Genomic DNA, 23,200 nt, shown 5'->3' on the forward strand with positions numbered 1-23,200 from the left:
ATCCAAGCGATGTACTAGTAATTCTGCAAATAACGCTTGGAGAATTACTTGAGTTTACTTCTCGTAAGCAGAGATCAAGTGACCGCTTTAAAAATCACTGACTCGGAGAAGAGCTACAAGCCGTTCTTTTTACAGCCAAGTGTTTTAAGAGTTGAAAGCACAGGCCTGGGAGTAATTATTTCTCCATGCTCTTCCTGAATCTGACACAAATTCACAATTAATCCACTTAGCTTCTCTTGATCTCTGCTGGCTATCTTGTGCTACAAAAGTGGTTCTTCACATAGAGCTCTTGTGACTATCAGGCAATAGATGTTCCTATAGAGTCATAAAAAAAAGCTTTCAAATTAAAAGACAAACGATAGCTGTGTATATGAATGTGTAAATGATGAGAACAGAGACTTCAGTGAGTTAGATGTGATGAAGATCTGTAAGGATATCCTACAGACATCAGTTATAGGAGGAGATGGTTTGCCAGCTCTTTGCTATAGTATTTGCTCTCCACATGCTGGTACAGATGAGTTTTTACAGAGGTGAGAAGCCTGTGAAGCTTTCTGCACGGGTGAGATGTGTTTCTTCTGGAATGTATTTTGTCCTCTAGTTGTCTCACAGTAGCAGCTAAGCAACAATAGAGTATCTTTCAGTAAGGACGCACCAGCAGAAGTTGTTTTCTCCAGACCGTGCAATTGTCCTATTCAGAAGAGTGGAAGTTATTCAGGTCTTGGAGATGAAGGCAATAAAAACATCAGCATGTCCACTCTCTGGACATGGACTGGCCAAACAGAAACAGAAGCTTCTCCGGTGTCCCCAGGATGGAGTCTCTAACTAACCTCGCTTGCATTGATTCATTAAAAGAAGGCCACTCTTCTTGGCCAAGTCTTCTTCACCATCTTGGCTCTGAAGAAGCAGGTGAATGAGGCCTTTCTGGGTAGTGAGGACATCAGCTGTCCTTGGCCTACAGGACTGGAGGGGAACTTCCAAACGCTGCAGGTCATGGAGACATTTATCCCTCATGTGGAGGATGCAGTGGGTGAGCACCTTCACTCTCAGATATCTCCAGACTCCATGACGACACCCGTATACTGCGATGATGCCTCAGTCTCCCGAGAGACATGGGCACCAAAGATAGTGAGAGGGAGCATCTGTCCCTGTGTTTGGAGGTGATCAGTCATGTTACCTTCTCAATCTGAGAGGAAGAGATAATGCTGGCACAAGGACAGCAAACAAAGCCGCAGGAACAACACTGACAGCACTTGGAAAAAGAGACATTTAGAAAGGTAAGAAGAGTGGAATTCCATTGCTTGTGACTTGAAGCCTGAATGCACCCCATGGATATTTTTGGGATAAGGTCTTGGGTTTTCTTTATCCCTCCTATTTCAGTTCCTGGCCTGAGGAGAATACCCTGAGGACTCTGATGCTTCTGATCAGCAGGTGGAAACCTCGGGGGCAGGAGGTCATCACTCCAAGCTGAGGGAGGACAACCAGCTAAATGGTCAAGGAATGACACAATTCAAAAGGAAATTTTTAAAATGAGCCAGCTGCACAGTGCAGGTAGACACAGAAATATCCCTGAGGAGCCCGAGCAAAGCAGCTCTTCCCCTGGACACTTCATGTCCAAGTAAAAACCTGTCTAGCTTGCTTGCTTAGCTCAGTAAAACATATGGTTTTTAAATATGTATCAAAAGGCAGCAAAGACAACGTGGTGGTTTGTTCTTCGCGAAGGGAGAGACTGGCTTGCTTTTCGCAACCAAGACGACATTGCATCTGTTGCTCTGTGCTGTCTCCCCAGCGAGTTTTCTCCCTGATATGATGTGGCTTTAGCAACACAGACAGGCTGGGGCTGTCTCCTGTTTTGTATTTGGCTGACTCCCCTCATTATGGTGGAGTTCTTCCTGATTCACAGTGACAAGGGACAAGTAACCAGCTTAGCGGTTTTACCTTTGTTTGCAATTTGAAAATAATTGTGTTTGCATTGTACGATTCCATTTGTCCCCCAGAAGGTGATGTTTTAGAACAGGTACTGGATGTCATTTAGTGGAGCTCAATGGGCTTCCATCTTACAGGGTGGACATCCTGAGAGGGCAAGTGGGACCTCATAGGACACTGAACTGCAGTGAAGTTTGTCTCTTATGTTTTCACCCAGATCCCTCTGTTTTGTGCTGTGATGTTGAGGCAGACCCTAGTTAGTGCCAGGACAGATGGTACATCTCATCCCCCATGGGTAGCCTCAATACAGCACATTTCTTTTGGCCACTTGACTGTCTGGGAAAGAGAAGAATACATTTATAACTCACCCACAGGGGTAAATCACAGCCCTCTGCTCTGCCGCTATCTCTGTCTGCATGATGTGCATTTCCCTTCATGCAAGGAGCTCTCAAGATGGCAGCACAACAATTTTGCATTCCTCCAACACAAAAATAGCATCCCATAGCTTCTGGAAAGATGGGATGTGCATGTGAGGGACCAGAACCTCATTCTGCACATGCAGTAGAACTAGCAGATTGCAGCGTATTGCAGAGCGTGTTTCTGCAGCAGGCAATTGCAGTGGAACTGGATGTGGTACTGGAAGGTTGTGTTTGACCTTCTGGAAATTCTCTATGTAACCGAGCTAATTGCTGAGAAGTTCACAGTTCAGATGGCTGTTAGTTTGTTAAGGGGAGTTAACCATATCTTAAACCTCCCAATCCACACTCTTTGCTTTCAGGCTTAGCAAAAGTAAATGAATGAATAAATAAAAAGGATTAAGCTTGTGCTCAGAAAATTCCAATCTTGGAACAAGAGCTAGGCTCTTCAAATCTGGCAAATGCATAGATGAAGGCATAATTTGCAAGCATTGTTTCCAGTACCTGTAGCAGGGGAATTCCACAGCCTCACTTTCTGGCTGTCCTTCTTCCCTCACTATCACCTTGGCAAGGTACCAGCCACTGCTTCCTCCTTTGCCATCATGCCCTATTCTCACCCTCCTCACCTGCTTCAGCGTTACTGCTTCAACGAAGAATTCATCAGCCTTTGAGAAGGAGAAGAAAAAGAGGTAAGGCACTATTTCCCCTTAAAAAGCAAACAAACCAACCAAATTTATTATTGCAATCAAACCAGAATCATCAGCATGCTGCAAGATAATTCTTCACAAGAAGAAGGAGAAAGTATGAATTAATTTACCAAAGAATGAAAGCTTGAATATTTGCACTAGGTGTATAACATTAGATTTACAAACACATGATCTGCCAGCATTTTAAATCTCCCACGTCATTGCATGCCCTCCACAACTGTAAAAAGAAAAGAAAAGCGATTTGATTATTAGGCTCATACAGAGAGGCAGGAAATACGAGTTAAAACCCCTGTTAGGATGTCAGCTTTCTGGTAAACACAGGGCAGGTCTCTTCAGACCAAATGCACAGAGGTAGAGTTAGAAGAGAGGTAGAGGTAGAGTTCAAAGACATTCCCCAACGTTAAACTCAGACAACATGGACTACTGAGCAGAATTTAACCCCAGACATTTCCTGGCATGCAAGCACCAGGCCTGGCTGCACAGTGGTGTTTCCAGCTGCTGCGTGGGTTGTGTTCAGAAGTCGGTGTAACCTTCCCAAGAGCTAAATACCCTTAACACCCCACGTGAATCTTAAATCTTTTGGGTATTGTTCATTTTTGTTGTTTGTTGACTGGTTTGGTTTGTTGGTTGTTTTTTGTTTGTCAATTTTTGGTTGGGGTTTTTGTTTTATTTTTTTAATTTTTCCTGAAAATAGGTTCAAATCACCACCCTACAGACCAACCCAAATGATGGTCCCCCAGGGCCAGAACTCTGTTACTCAAGATCATACTGGTATCAGCAGTTCCTGATGACTGAAGGAACAAACATGTATTAAAAGAGTGATTTACTCCTCTGGGAATCAGGCCAGACAGGTATCTATGGTATGTGTGCAGAGCCACACACATCTATGCTAAATACCTGTGTAAATACACAGTATATCTGAATCATATAGCTCAACACACAGGCATGACTGCTGTGGTTACCATCTGGCTGAGATGCCTCATTAGGTAAGAGAAAGCAAAGCAAATGCTGTGATTTGTTTGTTCTTCATCATCTCCCAAAAGCCCAAGAGGCACATACGCTGGTAACATATTTCCAGCTAACTCCCAGAAAGCATGATAGCAAGGTGGTATTTATCTAAATATTTAAATATATTAAAAAAATCGTATTTTTTTCCATTGTTTAGGACTCCAAACTGACATTTGAACTAAAAAAATACTAAATATACTATCGTTGGTTTAAGTGTTAAGGATGGACTTGCTACATACATGAACAAGTGTTACTTACATACTCAAAACCTGCTGAATGGGAGACTTAAGTATTAAAACCTTGTTGAGTCAGTCTAAGTCAATGAAGTCTAATTCATTAGGCCTGATGTTAATCTTACTTGTGAACAGCTGATATAAATTAATGAATAAGTAATAAATGGAACTGCAGCGGGGCAAAAACCTAATTTAGAGGCATTTTTAGATTTTACCTTATACACAGGCTGTTAGTTTGCATCTGCAAGCAAAACTTTCAAATTAAATTGGTAATACGGTACTATTGGTCTAAGTGGCTGTAGGTTAGAGACCGCACTGATTTAGCTACACTTCTTTTTAACAGGGTATCTGAGTTAATCAGTGTAGATATACTCATTCAGTCTCTTGAATGTACGAGCTCTAAGTTTGTCAACATCAACCCTTAAACAGCTTCAAATTCATTCACCAGATTCCAGCTCCTGATGCCAAGAGATCAGTTTTTCATTAGCAGATTCCAGTTTAGTATATATCATCTGGATACTATTAATCATATAAACTGATTTCCAAAATGATTTTTTCCTATTTTTCCCCTTCATGCAACTTACCCTATAACTCAATTTTGGGAGTAAAAATAGAACAGGCATCATCTGTGTTAAAAATATTTGTACCATCTGTAAACAAAGCATCTTTTTTTTTGGAACTGCATCGAAAGAGTCTTTGAACCACTATCAAAATGTGACTCAGTTACCATGTTGAAAATACAAGACTACACCAAATGACAAAACGCTGTCCTTCACAGTTTGGGTCTAGCTTTTAACAATGAAAAATCTATACTGTAAAAGCATAGGCAAAAATATGAAGTTTGAAATGTCCATGTCTGCAAACCCTCGTATCATTTAGAAGTAGAATGAACTTTCCCATTATGTAAATGCTGTATATTTCCACAAACAGGTCTTACAGACATAAGAAAACCTTCATGAAAGTTCTTTTAATGTCTAAAAAAACCCCTCAGAATTGGAAATTCTGGACACTCAGTTTCAAATTCAAAGCGTTAATGCATATTTCAGAAGCCTAAATTCAATGGTCAATTTTGAAATCGTGACCTCATATTTTCCTCATTTTCTTTCCATTCCAACTCTTCAATCAATTAATGACACAGAAGATGGGAAATCTGAAGTTCCGTGGTCAGATTCTCAAAGTCTCCTCCAGGAGATACTGATAAGATTTTATCAGACTAAGCTGGTCCCTGGAGATACAGAATGTGCCTCACAATTGAATACATATCAAGTAGGTTGACCCCATAAATCAGATCAGCACAGAATTTGCTTGTTAATGCTGCAATGGCTTTAACTACAGTTTGAGGCTCTCATTATCTCCGTCTTTTCATGGAACCAGCTCAGTCTCCAGTTCAGGCCATTTCCACCTCCCTCCATTCAGGACATGGGAAAAAAAAAAAACCTAAAAAAATGAAAAATAGATTGAAAAAAGACAGAAAAATTGATTGCAGCATGGGTGAGGGGAGACTGGAGAAAATATAAACATTTTAGGTTTTCAGTTCTGATTTTCCCATTAAATAAGGTGCTTTCTCTTCTTTTGCTGCAGAGCCATATTAGGTGGAGGGGGACAGGCTCCATGGTGTTCCTGGGAGATGAACAGAGGTCCTGGAAGCCTCCCCCAATCTGAAGATGTAATTTCAACAGTCATTATGTAGCTGGGGAGCAAACCAGGAGACACTTTTATGAACATACCAATGCAAAGGAAAGACACATTGTCCCTGACCTAAACCTCCTTCGTACTGCAACCTGTTATGATGCTCTGTAGACACATTTTTATTTCTCCCCACTCACAAACAGGCAGGGAAACCAGCCAAGTTTGCAAATGTACATCTCAAAAATAAATGAAAAAGAAGATAATCTACAAACTGTCCTAAGTTTTAAAACACGTCTTACGGAGCTACTGTGTGAACTTACGTTGCCTTTTTCAAATTTATTGACAGTGTTGATACAGTTGTAGAGAATGCGCTCCCCCGTGTCTCCCTGATCGCCAATGAGGCAGACGAAGACGTTGGCATCTGTGCCGCTCCCACTTACCGTCCCCGTGCAAACTGTCACCCGGTACTTTATCACTGTGGAGACACAAATTAATTAAACAGTTTCAGCAATACGATTAATTGCCATTTCAATTTACTGCATTTTCCACAGACTTGCAATTAATTTTAAGTGTTCGTACTTAAGGCTGGTGCTTGTGCTGATGTATTGACTTTTGCGCTTCCACGTTATCGCTAGGGAAAGAAAAAAAGCCGAAATAAAAAAGACTAAAATATTAAGAAAACCCATAAGACCCCTCCAGAGAAGGACACAAAAATGCCATCCCCTTTGGGTAAAAACTAATGAATTGGAGTGCAGAGCCTCCTTGGGGCACCAACCCTCCTGCCTTCCTTTCCTGAGGGGGTCCCAGTGCCAAGGAACCTCATAGCAATGTGTTTGGGGGAAAATATAATTTTTGGCATCCAGGGGCATGGCAGGCAGAAAAAATGGGTTAAAAAGAGCCAAGTGCTCAGAGACCTGAAGAACAGGCTCTTCGTGTTGGCTGAATGAGGTAGGACAAGCCCAGCTGGCTCCATGTCCTTGGGACCCTCATGGCACAGGAGGCTGGATGGCATCTTGTCTTCTTGTCACCTTTGAGGTCTTCATGCAGGACTTCACCAGAGGCATTTTGAGTTGTCACCTTCATCGTCCCTCCCTGCCCTCACCTCTGCCCTCCGGTCCCGCTGGAGAAAGGGTTTCCAGAATAAATCACACTAGGAAGAACCAGCTCAGAGACCACCCTGTAAGACAGTGAGATTTTTCTCCAACATCAGGGAGGGATGAGAAGCAACGTTCCCATTTTCCTTCCCAAACCTGCCTGTGAGCCCAACAGGCGAGTGCTGCATCTCTCCTCCGCTCAGCACAACTGCTTCTCATGGGAAAGTGCCTGCATTTGAACTCAAGCACCGCTCTCCAACGTTGATTAAAAATGCGTTTCAAACCCAGGTTTATTTACATTTTAATAACATCTGCAATTACAATTACTCTTCCTCTTCTGAGGAAATGCTCAGCTGCATGCAGATCACTGAGTTCATAGGAAATTTCACAAAAACAGGGTATCATGGCCTACAGAGCATGAAGAACTGTTGGGCGCTTTGGTGGAAATGAGAGAAATCCCAATGACACCTTGAGATATTCTGATCTCCAAAATTCTCTCTCCAATTACATTTATTTCTTGTGACACAAGGTCAAGATAGAATCATAGAATCATTTCACTTGGGAGAGACCCTCAGGATCATCAAGTTCACAGAATCTCAGAATCCCAGAACGTCAGGGCTTGGAAGGGACCTGGAAATCTCATTCAGTGCAACCCCCCCATGGAGCAGGAACACCCAGATGAGGTTACACAGGAAGGTGTCCAGGCGGGTTGGAATGTCTGCACAGAAGGAGACTCCACAACCCCCCTGGGCAGCCTGGGCCAGGCTCTGCCACCCTCACCAGGAACAAGTTTCTTCTCAAATTTAAGTGGAACCTTTTGTGTTCCAGTTTGTACCCATTACCCCTTGTTCTATCACTGGTTGTCACTGAGAAGAGCCTGGCTCCATCCTCCTGACACTCACCCTTTATATATCTGGAAACATTAAGAAGGTCACCTCTCAGTGTCCTCTTGTCCAGCTCCAGAGCCCCAGCTCCCTCAGCCTTTCCTCACACGGGAGATGCTGCACTCCCTTAATCATCCTCATTGTCCTAACTGTAACCATAACCTAGCCTAACTAGATAGAAGTGACCACTTCAGGAAGCCAACAAAAACTTGTGTGGCTTTTCTTAATTAAGCATTTATTTTGAGTATATTTAATAGAAATACTATTTGCCATTACTCACATCTACTGAAAGGTGCTTGTGCTCTTGCACAACTGCTCTGTACAACTCCCTGTGCATTTATACATGTAGCTGCATAAAAGTGCAAATAGTTAAATAAAATTCTAAAGACCAAAAGTTATTGTTAGATTTATATTGCATTTCAGCTGAGCTTGCTTTCCATGAATATCCCTTCTAGCCTGGCATTTCAAATTTTAAAGAAGACTGGAAAAAAATATGAGTTTAAAAAAATCCCATATATATATATAGCTCTGGAAACAATTGTGTTGTGGCCGGATCTCTCCCATCTCCTACCACAGAGAAATCTGCTCAGAATAAGAGCCCAGAATTTCTGAGGCTTCATGCAGCTAATGATGCACGCAGAAAATTCTGCAGAGAGAAAGTGCCAGAAAGAGAAGCTGATTGAATTGCATTGATATGTCTGAGCATCCCTCATACAAAGAGGGTTTCTTTCTATTCAGCCTTTGCACGGAGCCCGTGGGTCTCACCTGGCATGACTTCAGTCACCAGAGACCCCTCCGCAGGGAGCTCCCGCACGATCTCATTGTCGTCTTCATTTATATCGAGCCAGCGGCCGCAGTTGAATGAGTATTTTTCTTTTGTCAGCGTTTTCAGCAGAGTTACCTTCATTAAACCAAAACACTGCGTGAGTTCAGAGGCTTAAAGACAAAAAAACAACGAGCTCCTGACAGGTTTTTGCCTGGGAAGCGGGAGCAGGTAGCGGCAGAGAAATAACACACATTAATAACGAGACCGTCATTCAGAATTTTGCACGGCAGCGACACATGGAGCAAAGTCCGTCATAGCTGACAGCTTTTCATTCCTCCTTTCTCCAATCTTGCCGCGGCATTGTGAAAGTTTTGATGGATACCGTATCTCTCAGTAATTGCTCGTCACATGCCACTGTATAAATACGAAGAGAAAAGCCATGGATGGCACTTGCACTGTTGGTCCCTGCAGCTCAAAAAACATTTAGGAAAAGTCGAGAAAATGGCAGCAAGAATGATCAAAGATCTGAAGTAGCTTCCAAAGGTGTAATGAGCAAATAAAGTGGGTCTCTGCAGATGGCTGGAGAAATGGATGAAGGGAGGGTATGGTGAAGGTCTACAAAATCAGAGGTGGTATGGAGAAGGCAGAGAGGGTTGACTATTTGCTTTTCCTCTACAAGAAAAATAGGGCATCAAATGATGCTTGTAGAGTGAAGCTAAAAGCAAACAAAAGGACACAATCAACCTGTGAAGTCCTTGCCAAAAGCTATTGTGTTTGTTGAAAGTTTAAATGTTCAAGGGGAGATCGGAACCTTTGAACAAATAAATGGAAGAGAAAACTACTGAATTCTTGGTATTTAGTAGATCTGTTCAGGAAGTAAGTCTCGAGCTGGAAATAGTTGAAAGCTGGAAGGACATTGGGGTTAAGTATCACAAATGCTTGTCCTTTTGTTACTGTTCTCTAATCATGCATTTATGTGATGAAGGAAAGAGGTTATTGATCTAGATGGACTTTTGGGCTGATCAACATGGCTGTTCTTGCATTCTTGTAACAGACAATGGAAGCCTGCCCCAACATGAAGCAAGCCTGTTGTGAAATGTGTGAGGACTGGAACAAAGCCTCGTTAAGACTTTATCTGAGTTGCTAGATGCTGAAATGGATGCATAAGTGATGGGCTTCATGTGCCGTGAGCCTGGTGCATCCAGAAAACATCAGGCTGGCTGTCTGCAGGAAGATTGATTTCATACATCTTCACCAGCTTTTCTTAGAGGGTTTGGCCCAAAGTGAATCCTAAACACACTGCCAGATCCCTTTTCTCCACCCTGAACACAGGAAAAGAGAATTCCCCAGGAAAATGTATAACCGTGTAAGGTCTAAGCATTCTTGCTCATCGTCTGTAAATGAAGTAATAGAGACAATTGCAGTGGCCCAACATCTGACCAGCACTTTCTTTTTGATAAAGATCACAGCCAGACACCTTCTCCCACCATATGGTGAGCACAGCAGTATTTGATGCCCCCTCCACACTGGCTGCATATGCTTTCCCATCTCCCTGGCAATGTAAGAGAGCAGAATCTGTCAAAGCACATTAGGGGCACACAAGAAAAATCTCTGAGTGGTAAATTGTGATTTATTATCACAGTTATTTACGGCTGTGCAGCAAAGTGCATGTTTTGTTAAATGCAGAAAACGTCTCCCAAGCTCTGCATGAGTATAGGTGAAGTTTAGAGATGAACTTGCTGCCTCGCAGACCGAGGTGAGGGCTGACAGCATGGTAATCTTTGCTGGTGGAACAAAGGACATGGGACTGAAGATCAAACAGATCAGCCTTTTTATTTCCCAAAGAGCACAGTGCTGCTCTCTCCTGCACAATCTTCACAGGCTCCTCCAGTCTATAAGTGTCCACCTCCTGCAATGGGGCTGTCAGCACTCAAGGCAGGTGAGGCTACACTGTACAATAGGTCTCTGACACAAGCAGTTTTTCATTATGACCTAAATAGGCCACAGAAGGAGTGGGTTTGCCTCTCTGTACAAGTAATGATGTCTAAGAGTCAGAAGCTTTCTGCAGAGCAAGAGGAAAACCCCCTGGCAGCAACAAGGGGGCAATACAGTGATCTGACACTGAGAAAATGGGGGAATGTGCTTTTCACCATTGACCTGGGCTGCTGGGAGATGCCAAAAACCATTGCGCTCTTTTCCCACATGTAGCTGGGCTGAACAGAGAGGGACAGGAAGGAGAAAGAATTTCCTCAAAAAAAGCACACAATGAATCCTCTCCCCACATATTTTTGCAAACACAACAATATCATAGAATCATAGAATCACAGAATGGTTTGGGTTACAATGGACCTTCCCAGCTCCCCCAGTGCCCCCCCTGCCATGAGCAGGGACATCTTCACCAGCTCAGGGTGCTCAGAGCCCCGTCCAGCCTGGCCTGGGATGTCTCCAGGGATGGTTCAGCCACCATCTCTCTGCCCAACCTGGGACAGACTCTCACCACCCTCAAGGACAACAATTCCTTCCTCATGTCCAGCCTGAATCTCCCCTCCTTTAGTTTAAAACCATCACTTCTTGTCCTATCACAACAGACGCTGCTAATACGATCCCTTCACTTCCCATTTTCATGTATCATTTCTACTTTCATCCCTGATCCAGCACCATCTGCATAGGGAGGGACCTCTGGCCGCTGCACACTAAACTCAGCTGCCAGTGACCCAGGACAGACACCTCTGTGCACCAGTGCACACCTCTGTGACCAGGCTGGATTTTCAGGTCTACCTTCCCTTGTTGTCCCCTCACCTTATTCAGATGCCAGCCAGCAAAAGGATTTCTTTTCTCATGCCATATCCGAAGCTTGTAAAATGTGCCCAGATCAGGGAGCTCAATCTATAGAGGGGTAAAAAACACAGTGCATTATCCATTTCTGTAAGTCAGCAAAGCATGAGCACAAAGGACACTTCTGAACATATTTTAAGGGCCAATTATGTCCTTCAAAAGTAATAAATCCTACTCTGCAAAAATAGCTTGATGCTTCTCTTTTCGAGAGACAAGAACATAAACATGGAATCTAAACACTTTTGATCATGAGAGCTCCTTGAAATCGTTCCTCCTGGTAAGAAATAATGCCATGAGCTTCAGCTCTTTCTCAAAGAGGGTCTGCAAACCACAGCCATGCTTCCTACAGATAGCATCTATGGCTGCTGGTACAAAGAGTGTAAATGTTTAGGCTAGATCCATGCATTGAAATCCTGTTTCTCAACTTTCCTCTGACCAGTCTCCAGTTAACTTTTAAACATTTTTGTTCCTAAACACAAGAAAACCCTCCACAGCCTCCAAACTCAATGTAATGTTGAGCTCAGCCCCAAACATTCATGAAGACTTCACTTCTGAGGATGCTGAAGACCAGTCACTGAGGAAACACCACTGCTAATTCTCCTGTAAACAGCTAATGACCACCTAGGCACTGGGGGAAAAATAGATAAATTATTAGCTTTAAATGACTGGAGCAATCTACAGCATGAGTGAGGCTGTGCCCAAGGTGGGGGCTATTGACTTCAGGAGCCATCAAGATGATGTGGCACTCGGTACCACTATGACTTGAAGTCCTCACCACCTGAACACCCAGGAACACCAACCTAAGCCCAGCTGGGAGAAGACAAGACAGATCCACAGTCAGGGAAATAATTTGAATCACCACCACACTGTGTGATTTCGCCTCCACTTCAGAAGGATCCATTGAGGTAAAGACCACACACTGCTGATTTTCTGTACGAGGCTCAATTTTACACCCTGGAAAACAATACCAACCCAAATTTACCACCCACATGAGATTCATACCATGAACTTGTCAGTCTGTCCAGTTTCAAAGTTGTCTGAATTGTTGTCCAGCTTCATCTCATCTGACTTCCCCTTGTCTCCATAGACCTGGAAGAAGATGGTGGCGTCTGTCCCTGCATTCTTAATGTCGCTTGTCCAGATCCACAGAGACCAGGGGTTTTCTATAAAGAAAGGTTCAAGACACTTTGTTTAAAAAAATAATTTTTAAGGGTATCCTGTTAAAAAACAGGATTCTAACTTTTTTCCTGTGGGTGGTAAAGAGGGCAGGATGGTACTAAAGAAGACCAGGACATTTTATCATTTTTTGTACAAACATAACCAGCTGCTACATGACATACAGGAATGAGATTGCCTGGAAAATTATGTCTTTGTTTCCATTTAAAATAAAATGACAAAAAACCCCATAAATCACCACTCTCCAGGTAAACCATATTATTCCATGTCATACATTACTAACAGGAATGTGTTCCATCTCTGTAGTTTCAGCATACTTCTCCAACACCTACAACCGTAGCTTCAAAGGCGGTTTTAAAACCAGAGAAATACTGTCAGCTTTCTTTTTGTCAATGAGAGTCTCCAGCTACTTGTACACGGTGCAGAGCAGCTCCAGGTAGCTCCTAACACCTTGCTCCAGATGGTCTTTGTCTGGAACAAGAAGAAGTATGGATACAGCCACACATCACTTCAACCTGAGCTCATGAGATTGGACCCAAATATGCTTTCTGCAGGACAGGCTGGCTCAGAGCCCGTTCAAATATCTCTGCCCATCCTGCTTTGTGTGGAACAAGCATGCTCAGAGCAATGTGAAGATATTTTTTAAAACGTTTTAGTTTTTTAAAATGCTTGAGTCTCACACATCTTCAGTTGGCGCTTATATTACTCTAAGTGACATGCCCAGAGATTGTGGCAAAGCTACGTAATTTTTATCTCTTAAGTCTTCATTAAAATTTTAACTGTAAGAGAAGGGTTTTTTGCAGTAATTTTACATTGATTTTCATATCAGAGGATGGTTGAACAGATAAAGGTGACATTATTTCCTCTAAAGAGCCCCTCATCTTCATCCTTTATTGTTAATAATGTGTATCACTTCTGAAGGTCTTGCAGCACCTACAGAAGAGGGAATAGGTTTCTTTCCTGACTCAGACAGCAGCTGAATAATTAATAAATCCTAATGAAAGGATTGCTAACCCTTTCGGTAAGCCTGAGCCCATATGAGCATGGCTTGTCCTTCAGAGACCAGAATGAAATATAAAAATATGATGACATGCATATAAATTAAATTTTTACTGATCTACTCAGCATTTGACCGTAAAAAAGAGGTGACAACTACTAAAAAAAATGAAGGAGAAGTGGGAACTCTCTTTTAGGAAAAGTTTTGCCTTTAATAATCTGCAGAATGTTGACGGCCACTCCCTTATGAAAAGCACCAGCAAGTTTTATCTGAGCAGAAACGAAGTTAAAACAGGTTTGTGTCTCGGATGTGATATTGCAGCCTGTTCTCCCTGGGGAAAAGAGCGAGGGCAATTCAGACACCAGAGACTTCTCCCATCTGCCTGGTTTGGCCTCCCTGACCTCTCACTGAAGGAAAGGAGTGATGCATGCAGAGAGGGGGAAGATAGAACTTGTACAAGGATTAAATGCTGATAGAGGGCTGCCAGCGAGAAACCGCAGAGGGAGAAGTGCAGGCTGAATATGCCAGGGGAGACCAGGCATTTCCCCAAACACCCAGCGTCGTCCTCCAAGGGCTCACTGGGCACGTTCCCCTGTTTCACATCCCCTCATGTCAAGGCATGCAGGCAGTTTGGAAATTGTCAGAGCTGGAGTAAATATTCCCCAGGGTACGAACACCAGGGAGGGCTAGACCCGACACAACAGTTTCCAGGATAACATTCAAGATAAGGGAGAGGGGAATTAAAAAAAACCCACAAACATATATATATATATATATACTGAGAATAAATACAAGCTACACATCGAACTGCAATCTGCTTGGGGAACAGCTTACAAACGCTTTGCAGGGAGACGTTTCACCATGGATACCCAAAGTGAGCTTGAACCAAGCTTTGATCAGCTCTACAGAAAGGGACAGTCCTGCGTGCAGGGGGAGACAGGCGAGGTGACATAAGAAGGCTTTTCTAACTCCAAGCCTTACGCTTCTATAATCTGGCAGCTAAAGGTCACAGATTTCTCAAGGCTAATGCTCTCTATCTCCTGCACTGCAGCAGTGAGGGAATTAGGCTGTCAATAACAATCAGAGCTGATAATAGAGGGTTAAAGGTTGCAGATGCTTTAGTTAAATGGACCAAGTCAGAGGCGCAGTGTGGTTATAACACTGACTAACATTTAGAAAAAGCTTATTTAAATGAACTGCTGTTTAAGCAGGAGCCCATCCAAAGCATTCAGATTAAACTGCATTTATTATCCTAATTAAAACGTTCTGCTTGCACATTCACACTGCGCAGGAGAGAGGGCAGAGATCCATTTTGCTTGATGCAAAACCATCCAGCGAGGCTGGGTGCAGGAGCCGTGTGTGGATGGATGAACACACCGGCACGTTGCTGTGCACAGCACGGACCAGCACCTCCTAGCAAGCGTCCAATCATAGAATCATAGAATGGTTTGGGCTAAAAGGGACGTTCAAATCTCTCCCAGTGCCCCCCCTGCCATGAGCAAGGACATCTGCACCAGCTCAGGTTGCTCAGAGCCCCGTCCAGCCTGGCCTGGGATGTCTCCAGGGATGGTTCAGCCACCACCTCTCTGCCCAACCTGGGACAGGCTCTCACCACCCTCAGGGCCAACAATTCTTTCCTCATGTCCAACCTGAATCTCCCCTCCTTTAGTTTAAAACCATCACCTTTTGTCCTGTCAAACATGCCATTACCCCCCTCCAGGGAAAAGGGCTCAAATGCAGTGCTTGTGTGTCTCAGGAAGCTCGTTTGGCAGATGAACAGGACTAAGAGCCATTTTTTCTCTAAAGCCAAGTGTAAAAATGTTTAAGTTAGCTGGAAGAGTTTGGTTTTTTTTTTGTTTTACTATTTGAGTTTTGTTTCTATCTGGAACAGGGAAGCTTTGCTTCTGTTGTGATAAGGAATGTAACCTGGCTTGTCTGCAAAGGTGAAATGGTGGCTGAGGCAGCCCCATGCCCAGTGAACCTCATAAGGCTGCTAGGTCCAGTTCCTTCCCTTAAGAAAATGAATGCAATTCTCCAAAATATTTTAAAATTTCCATTTTAAACTCTCCTACCAGGATGTTGAAGGCTGAAGCTCATGCAGGACCCAACTCACTTGAGCCTGTACCTGACCATGGGTCTAACCATGTCATATCATGTGGGTGGCACACAGGGTGCACATCGGGGAGTCACAGGAGGTTCCTGGGCACTGATACCTACTTTTCAGTCTTCTCTGGCGCAGGGAAACCATTTCGTAGAGCTCCCGCTCTATAAGACCATCTCCTTCATTTTCATCCAGCCATTTCCCACATGGGAAGGTTTGCTCTATACCAGTGAATGGGCAGTACACCACCACCTGGGAAAAGAGACTGGGAAGGTGACTTTGAATATTCTGTTACCGGCATCCCGCGTGACCTTGATACTGAAAATTTAAGTAACTGAAGCAAAGACAGTGCTGGAGATCTTGGTTCTGCTGTCAAAATCAGGTTTTTGAAACTAACATGAACTGGAGTGGTTGCACAATTCCCAATTTGGAGTACAGATAGGAACCATCTATCTTGTTATTACTGCTTTTCCAGAAGTACACCAAAATGGGTCAACCCAGAAGAGGCAAAACACCACCAGGGATGTGAACAGGAATGGGCAGTATGGATGCAGGAGTCAGCATTGTGTCGTGGAATCACAGAATCGCTTCGGTTGGAAGAAACCCTCAGGATCACAGAATCACAGAATATTAGGGACTGGAAGGGACCTGGAAAGCTCATCCAGTGCAATCCCCCCATGGAGCAGGAACACCCAGATGAGGTTACACAGGAAGGTGTCCAGGCGGGTTGGAATGTCTGCACAGAAGGAGACTCCACAACCTCCCTGGGCAGCCTGGGCCAGGCTCTGACACCCTCACCATGAAGAAGTTTCTTCTCAAATTTAAGTGGAACCTCTTGTGTTCCAGTTTGAACCCATTACCCCTTGTCCTACCGTTGCTTGTCACCCAGAAGAGCCTGGCTCCATCCTCCTGACACTCACCCTTTATATATCTGTAACCATGAATGAGTCCCCCCTCAGTGTCCTCTTGTCCAGCTCCAGAGCCCCAGCTCCCTCAGCCTTTCCTCACACGGGAGATGCTCCACTCCCTCCAGCATCTTGGTGGCTGCGCTGGACTCTCTGCAGCAGTTCCCTGTCCTGCTGGAACTGAGGGGCCACAACTGGACACAAGATTCCAGGTGTGGTCTCCCCAGGGCAGAGCAGAGGGGCAGGAGAACCTCTCTGACCTACTGACCACCCCCTTCTAACCCACCCCAGGTCCCATTGGCTTCCTGGCCACAAGGGCCCAGTGCTGGCTCATGGTCACCCTGCTGTCCCCAGGACCCCAGGTCCCTTTCCCCTACGCTGCTCTCTAATAGGCCATTCCCCAACTTATACTGGAACCTGGAGTATCTTCGAGTCCCACTGTTAACCTAACACTGTCACTATACAACGTCCTAAACCGTGTGTCTAAACAGGCTCCTAAACCATGTGTCACTTAGTGCATGCCCTGCACCACACCAGTGCACAGTAGGGTTTTACAGGAAACACAGGATACAAAAAACCTTCAAACACATCCCAAGGTGATTTTGCTTGCCAGGAAAGCTGCTTTTCTTACCAGATTCAGGGTAGGCAGCTGCCTCCCTCTCCACCCTCCTGTCAGCCCCTTCTGGTCTAATACACCAGCTCACATCACATATTGCTCCACAACCGCCCAGGAACAGCTGTGGTCAGCCTTTTTTTCCTGAGCTCCAGAGCAGCATCTAAAAACTTCAGGAAACTCTGAGCATCAATGATAACTTTGAAATGCTCAGCACAAACCAAGACCACATTTCTGCCTGGCCCCTCGGGCGAACATCTGAAGGTGCTTTTGGCGCTGAGCAAAAAATTATCTCTGTGTTTGTGACTCCAAAGGGGCAATCAACCCAATTAGTGAGTGATTGACTTATGCATCTAATGTGCCTTTGAGGCAATCAGCTACTACCATGCATTATGTATAATATTGACTTGTTAAACTGGGGATATTGTCATCCAAATGAAGGCAGGTTTTTTTTCTTAGACATGTTTGTTTGTTAGGGTTAGATTATGAATAGACAACAGTCTGAGAGCTGTCTACAGACAGATGACTTCGTCTCACCTTCTCACAAAACCAGCCAGAACTGACGCCGCAATTGTCGTGCCCGATGGTGACTCTGCTGAGGGGGCTGAGAAGAGCAGCGATCTCCACGTTAAAGAGATCTGTCCTGGCACGCTCAAATTCACCTCCTTCCAAGAAGATCTTCCCACTGTTCTTCAAGCCTTTGGAGCCATGGAGGATTACATGGATCTTGGAGTTTGTACCGGCTCCTCTGATATCTCCTGTCACTACAGCAACATTGTACACAATACCTGAAGGAATCAGGAGTTTGGTTAGGAAAGGAAGGAAGGAAGGAAGGAAGGAAGGAAGGAAGGAAGGAAGGAAGGAAGGAAGGAAGGAAGGAAAGAAAGCAGGAAGGGAGGAAGGGAGGAAGGGAAGAAGGGAGGAAGGGAGGAAGGGAGGGAGGAAGGGAGGAAGGAGGGAAGGAGGGAAGGAGGGAAGGAGGGAAGGAGGGAAGGAAGGAAGGAAGGAAGGAAGGAGGGAAGGAAGGAAGGAAGGAAGGAAGGAAGGAAGGAAGGAAGGAAAAAGGAAAAAGAAAAAAGAGAAAAAGAGAAAAAAAGAAAAAAAGAAAAAAGGCTGAGAGTAAAAATTTTGATTTGATTTACATTGGACTCTACTGGTTTCCCACTGGTTTTGATTTACACACAGTGCAATGCTCCTTTTTATTTTTGTCCCACATAGGAGAAGTGCACAGCTACCTTCAGATTGTCCAAGGGAAACAGGTTTGTGCTGAAAAACTCACTGTTTCTTTACCCAATGGAAAAAAAAAAAAAAGAAGTATGTTTTTTAAAATCACAATGCGGCGATGATTAGGTGAAGATTGACAACTAAGTCATTTGATTTTCAGAGATACCAAATGCCAAACATGTCAGAGGATGCTGAGAGGATGGAGAAGTGTTGCTTTAAACAGTGGTGGCAAGATCTGTAGCATCACAAGACTCTGCAAACTTGGGGTCAGCAACCTCTAATGCTGCTGTCACTGTGAGAGCCTAAAGATCTCAGCAAAGTAAGGCTTTGGAGAGATATTAGCCCAGTGGGAAGAAAGAAGAATGTTTCTGAAAATAAGTCTACATGCATGAAATTTTGCTTGTTTGTTTGTTTGTTGGTTTGGTTTGGGTTTTTTTAGATCTAAATGTTGGTCTAAGAAAGATAACACTTCTTCCTACAAGCCTTCCTTCTCATAAGGTTCATTGACAGCCATGTCTTAGACCTGGGTCATAGCACCAAACAAAGATATATCTCTGTAGTTATAACAGGTTTTTAGGGAGCATCTCTAAAACGATTGGGGCCCAAGCTAAGTTCTTCCTTCACTTAAACCACACAGCAATTTCACTAGGGACTTTGGATGAAGTTAAAACATCAGAACCCACTCTCTTCTAAACAATCCTGTCTTTGAAGTTTATGTTAAAAATTGTATTCAAGCATGTTGTACTGTGCACATATACTGTGTATCTACAACAAAACCCATGAAAGCAGGGAAAAAAATGCACAGTCTTGAATTGTAAAGGGCTAAGGGAAACTTTTAGTAAATGAATTGCATTTTTTTGAGATTTTTTTCCCCCATCTTCCCATAATTTTCGCCAACATGCATCCTGAATTCAGCACTCTGCACCCAGACCACTCTCCTCATGCACACGTAAGCAGATATACAAGGAGTGCAGAAGTTGAAGACCATGCAATGAAGTAAAGAACAGCTGTTAAGTGCGTAGTCAAAGTGTTTGCCTTTATGCTAATGAATAAATGCAGGCAGAATACTATGTAAATAATCTTCTGCCTTGTAGTAATTTGTTTTATTGACTTTACATGCAGGCTTCTTTTAATAGAAGCATAGGTTTTGGTTGTATCTGCTCTCACCACACTGGGTTAAAAAAAAAAAAAGGCAGTTTTATGGTTCAGCTCTGCCTTTCTTGTTTTGCAAAAGGATGCATAGTTCTCCATGCAAGAACCTGAAGTACAACATTCACTACTGCGTGGCACATTGGCCACTGTGGAAACAGGAATCCGCTTTCTGAAAGTGGGTGAGCAACTTGCTGAAGCACAAGTTGGATCTTCCATCCTTTGCCCACCAGCCCCTTGTACAGGTGCATCGGGCAATAAACCAGCGTGTGGGTCCTGCACAGCTTCACCAGTGGGATGTGGAGCTGGGAAATGCAACGGTAGCTCAGGGGTCCTCACACAAAACAGCTGTCACCATCGGATTTTCCACTGCAGGTGTGTCTGAGCTCAAGGCATTCAATATTCTACAGAAAACATGGCTATTGGCGTTAATTAGACCTTTGTATCTTCACATTTCCCACCATGGATTCAGCCCATGACTTTACCTGTGGCTTCAGTGCCCCCAACAAGAATGTCCCTCTGGATTTTACCATCATCTTCATCTAAAGCAAACCAGCGTCCAACGGGGAACTGGTACACACACTTATTGCCAATGTCTTCAATGATCACCTAAGAAAAGAACCAGCACATTGCAAAATACACACGGAAAAAGCAGCGGTGTTACATGAGGGGTGACAGAAGTGCAGAAGCTTAATGTACACATTCTCACCTGATATTTAATATATTTGATACTCATGCAGATCCCTCTCCACTCCCTAATTATTACTGATAGAATTTGAAACAATTGGTGAGTAAGAACCCATGTTTTTTTTAATTTTCTTTTTTTTTAATACAGTGAACTCAATCTGCATCTCTCGAAGTGCACAAGATGTGCAGATGTCTCTGCCAGCAAGACCAGCTGGCTGGCCTGTTGTCCTTCTCTCCAGAGCCCCTTTGCTGGCTGCTCTTCTCCATCAGCCCAATGGCAGCTCTTTGTTCTGCTTTGGGAACAGACTTTTGTCTTTCCCTCTCAGTTGCAGAGCCTGGTTATAAAATAATAGCAAGGAATTTCAGGACAAATCAAGACCAGTTTGTGTGACCGGGTAATATCATGTTATCCCACTCCATTACTCCAGGATCTAAAGACAGACATAAAACCTTGTTGTAGGAATAATTTCCAATTCAGAAGGATTTGTTTCTTTGACCTATTTACATGCATATTTTACTGAAACAAGCCTGGAAACAATCTTTCCCTTTAATACTAGATTAAGCCATTGTTACCCACATGGGGTTTCTTGCAACTCCTGCTGAGGCATTTCTTACCAATACATTCTTCTGGGTTCCTAAAACTTTCCATAGAGTTACTGTAGTTTTTTAAACAAGCAGTGAAGGGTACTGTGGATTTTCAGTTAGAAAAGAGGAAATCAAAATCTCTACTTGCCTGCATGGCTTATATCTCAGATAAAAAAAACTCACTACTAGGGATAGAAAGTCATTGCCATTTTTCTCTGCCTTCATGGCAAACTGAGATAATCTGAATTCTGTCCTTTATAATAGATTTGACAAACCATCCTCTGGGAATCAGAGCCTCCTCTCTTGTCACTCATACCATGCTGCAGCATGACTGGTTCTCACTGTAGAGACATGGACATGGATATGGACAGCAATGTCTGCCAGTGCTGGGATTGTCAAGACGAGAGAGCAGTGCCAGAGTGTTTGAGACAGAAATACATGACGTTCAGGAGAAATATCAACACTCGGATTTGCCCTTCTACCAGCTGATCCTCTTTGAGTTCCTGTTAATAACTTCATTCATGTATTTAGAGGTGGAAAACTTGCTCTGAGTATAAGTCACACTGAAAACCCAGGAAACATGAGAAGAACTTCTTACCCTGTTTAGCAAGTTCATCTAGGAGTGACAATGCTAGAGACACCAAATATTGGAGCAAATTAGAGAAAAACATCTACCAACAGTAGGAGATGGGCCAAGTTTTAGCTCATTCTTCCAGCAAAGCAAAAGTTGCCTTTCAGTTAATCACAAACATCTTGGTGGCTCATGTGGCAGAACATCAGATTAGTGTGCTGGATGCAACTAGTCACTGCTTTGGGACTTAAGCAACCTAACCAACATCAAAAACCATGCCACTGCAGACTTCATCTGCAATGTGAGAATGAGGTTCCTTTCCTGTGGGCTCCCCCCACTATTTATTATAGTGAGCAAAACAGCTCTGTTTTTCACCTTCTGCATTTTCTCATGGACAAAAAACATAATAACTTGTAGTACATTGTGCTGTGATGCTGGAAAATCATAAGCTAATATTTGCATTTGTAATACATCAAAACACTCAGTTATCCAGATTGTACCAATTTAGGGTCAGATCTTCAGTGGATTAAAGCCAGCTGTGTTGAACTACAACAGCAGAGGAAATAAAATCAGATTATAGGAAACAGTCATATATTTCTCCTTTTAAAATACTCTTTCAACCATTTCACTAACAGCTGCAATACCTTCATGCCTTAGAGCAGAAGATTAAAATGAGGAGGAAAGTGGGAGTGGGAGAAAAGGATCTTTGTGGCAGGTATATATTTTTTGCTGCGCCAATGATAAACCACTTAAATTTGGCCTAGCTATAAGTCTTTGCAAATTTCCAGTGTGTGCAGACTCAACAGATATCTCTGGTATCTTTAGCATCTTGGTAATGCATTAAGCCAAAGAGTGAAGGGGGGCTTGGAGGTCCCAGCTTGCAGAATTCCCCCCTTATCTCTCAGAGAAGCTGCAATGACTGATACAGGAGAAATACTATGAGAGCAGGCAAATTCAAGTCTCAACAACGATTTTCACAGAATCACAGAATGTCGGGGGTTGGAAGGGACCTGGAAAGCTCATCCAGTGGAGTAGGAACACCCAGATGAGGTTTCACAGGAAGGTAACCAGGCGGGTTGAAATGTCTGCAGAGAAGGAGACTCCACAACCTCCCTGGGCAGCCTGGGCCAGGCTCTGACACCCTCATTGAGAAGACGTTTCTTCTCAAATTTAAGTGGAACCTTTTGTGTTCCAGTTTGGACCCATTGCCCCTTGTCCCATCATTGGTTGTCACTAAGAAGAGTCGCAAAATCCACGGCGGAGATGCTCAACAATTTATCTAACCTCTGAGTGTCCATCATTTTTTAACATCCCAAAGTGAATCTTTCGTGTGTGTCTGGAAAGATGAAAACTTGTTCTGTGTCTTTCTTGGTAACCAGGAACCTGTACAGCCAGCAAATATCCTTGTATTTCTTGGCATCAGACCACCAAGAGGGTAAAACTGAGACATTTTGATCCCACAACATGCTCATATTAAACATCTCAGGCAAACCAACCTTTTCCAGGAACCAGCCAGCAGAACCACCCTTGTTATTGTGCCCTATATTAATTTTCCTTAACCTTCCCAAATTTGGAGCGTCGAGCGTGAACTTGTCCTCTGCTCCCTTTTCAAAGTTGTCTTTGTCATTGTCCAATTTCCTCACACCTGAGAAAAAAATAGTGAAAAAACAAGGAGGAAAGGGTTACAGGCACATACG

At 43.5% G+C, this 23,200-nt stretch overlaps 1 protein-coding gene across 1 annotated transcript in view; it reads right to left on the reverse strand.

Annotated features, from left to right (window-relative positions):
• The window catches only part of LOXHD1 (lipoxygenase homology PLAT domains 1), a gene marked incomplete at both ends in the record, with an annotated part of 153,982 nt that overhangs the window by 86,360 nt on the left and 44,422 nt on the right, over positions 1 to 23,200 (reverse strand). The window contains 9 exons of the mRNA XM_080362565.1: positions 2,844 to 3,004; positions 6,237 to 6,391; positions 8,660 to 8,795; positions 11,460 to 11,546; positions 12,498 to 12,658; positions 15,886 to 16,021; positions 17,825 to 18,075; positions 20,146 to 20,269; positions 23,000 to 23,148. Of these exons, the coding sequence (XP_080218691.1) occupies positions 2,844 to 3,004; positions 6,237 to 6,391; positions 8,660 to 8,795; positions 11,460 to 11,546; positions 12,498 to 12,658; positions 15,886 to 16,021; positions 17,825 to 18,075; positions 20,146 to 20,269; positions 23,000 to 23,148 (1,360 nt within the window). The remainder of the gene's footprint in view (positions 1 to 2,843; positions 3,005 to 6,236; positions 6,392 to 8,659; positions 8,796 to 11,459; positions 11,547 to 12,497; positions 12,659 to 15,885; positions 16,022 to 17,824; positions 18,076 to 20,145; positions 20,270 to 22,999; positions 23,149 to 23,200) is intronic.

This window comes from Nesoenas mayeri (genome assembly GCF_963082525.1).
Source record: "Nesoenas mayeri genome assembly, chromosome: Z".
Classification (NCBI taxonomy): Eukaryota; Metazoa; Chordata; class Aves; order Columbiformes; family Columbidae; genus Nesoenas; species Nesoenas mayeri.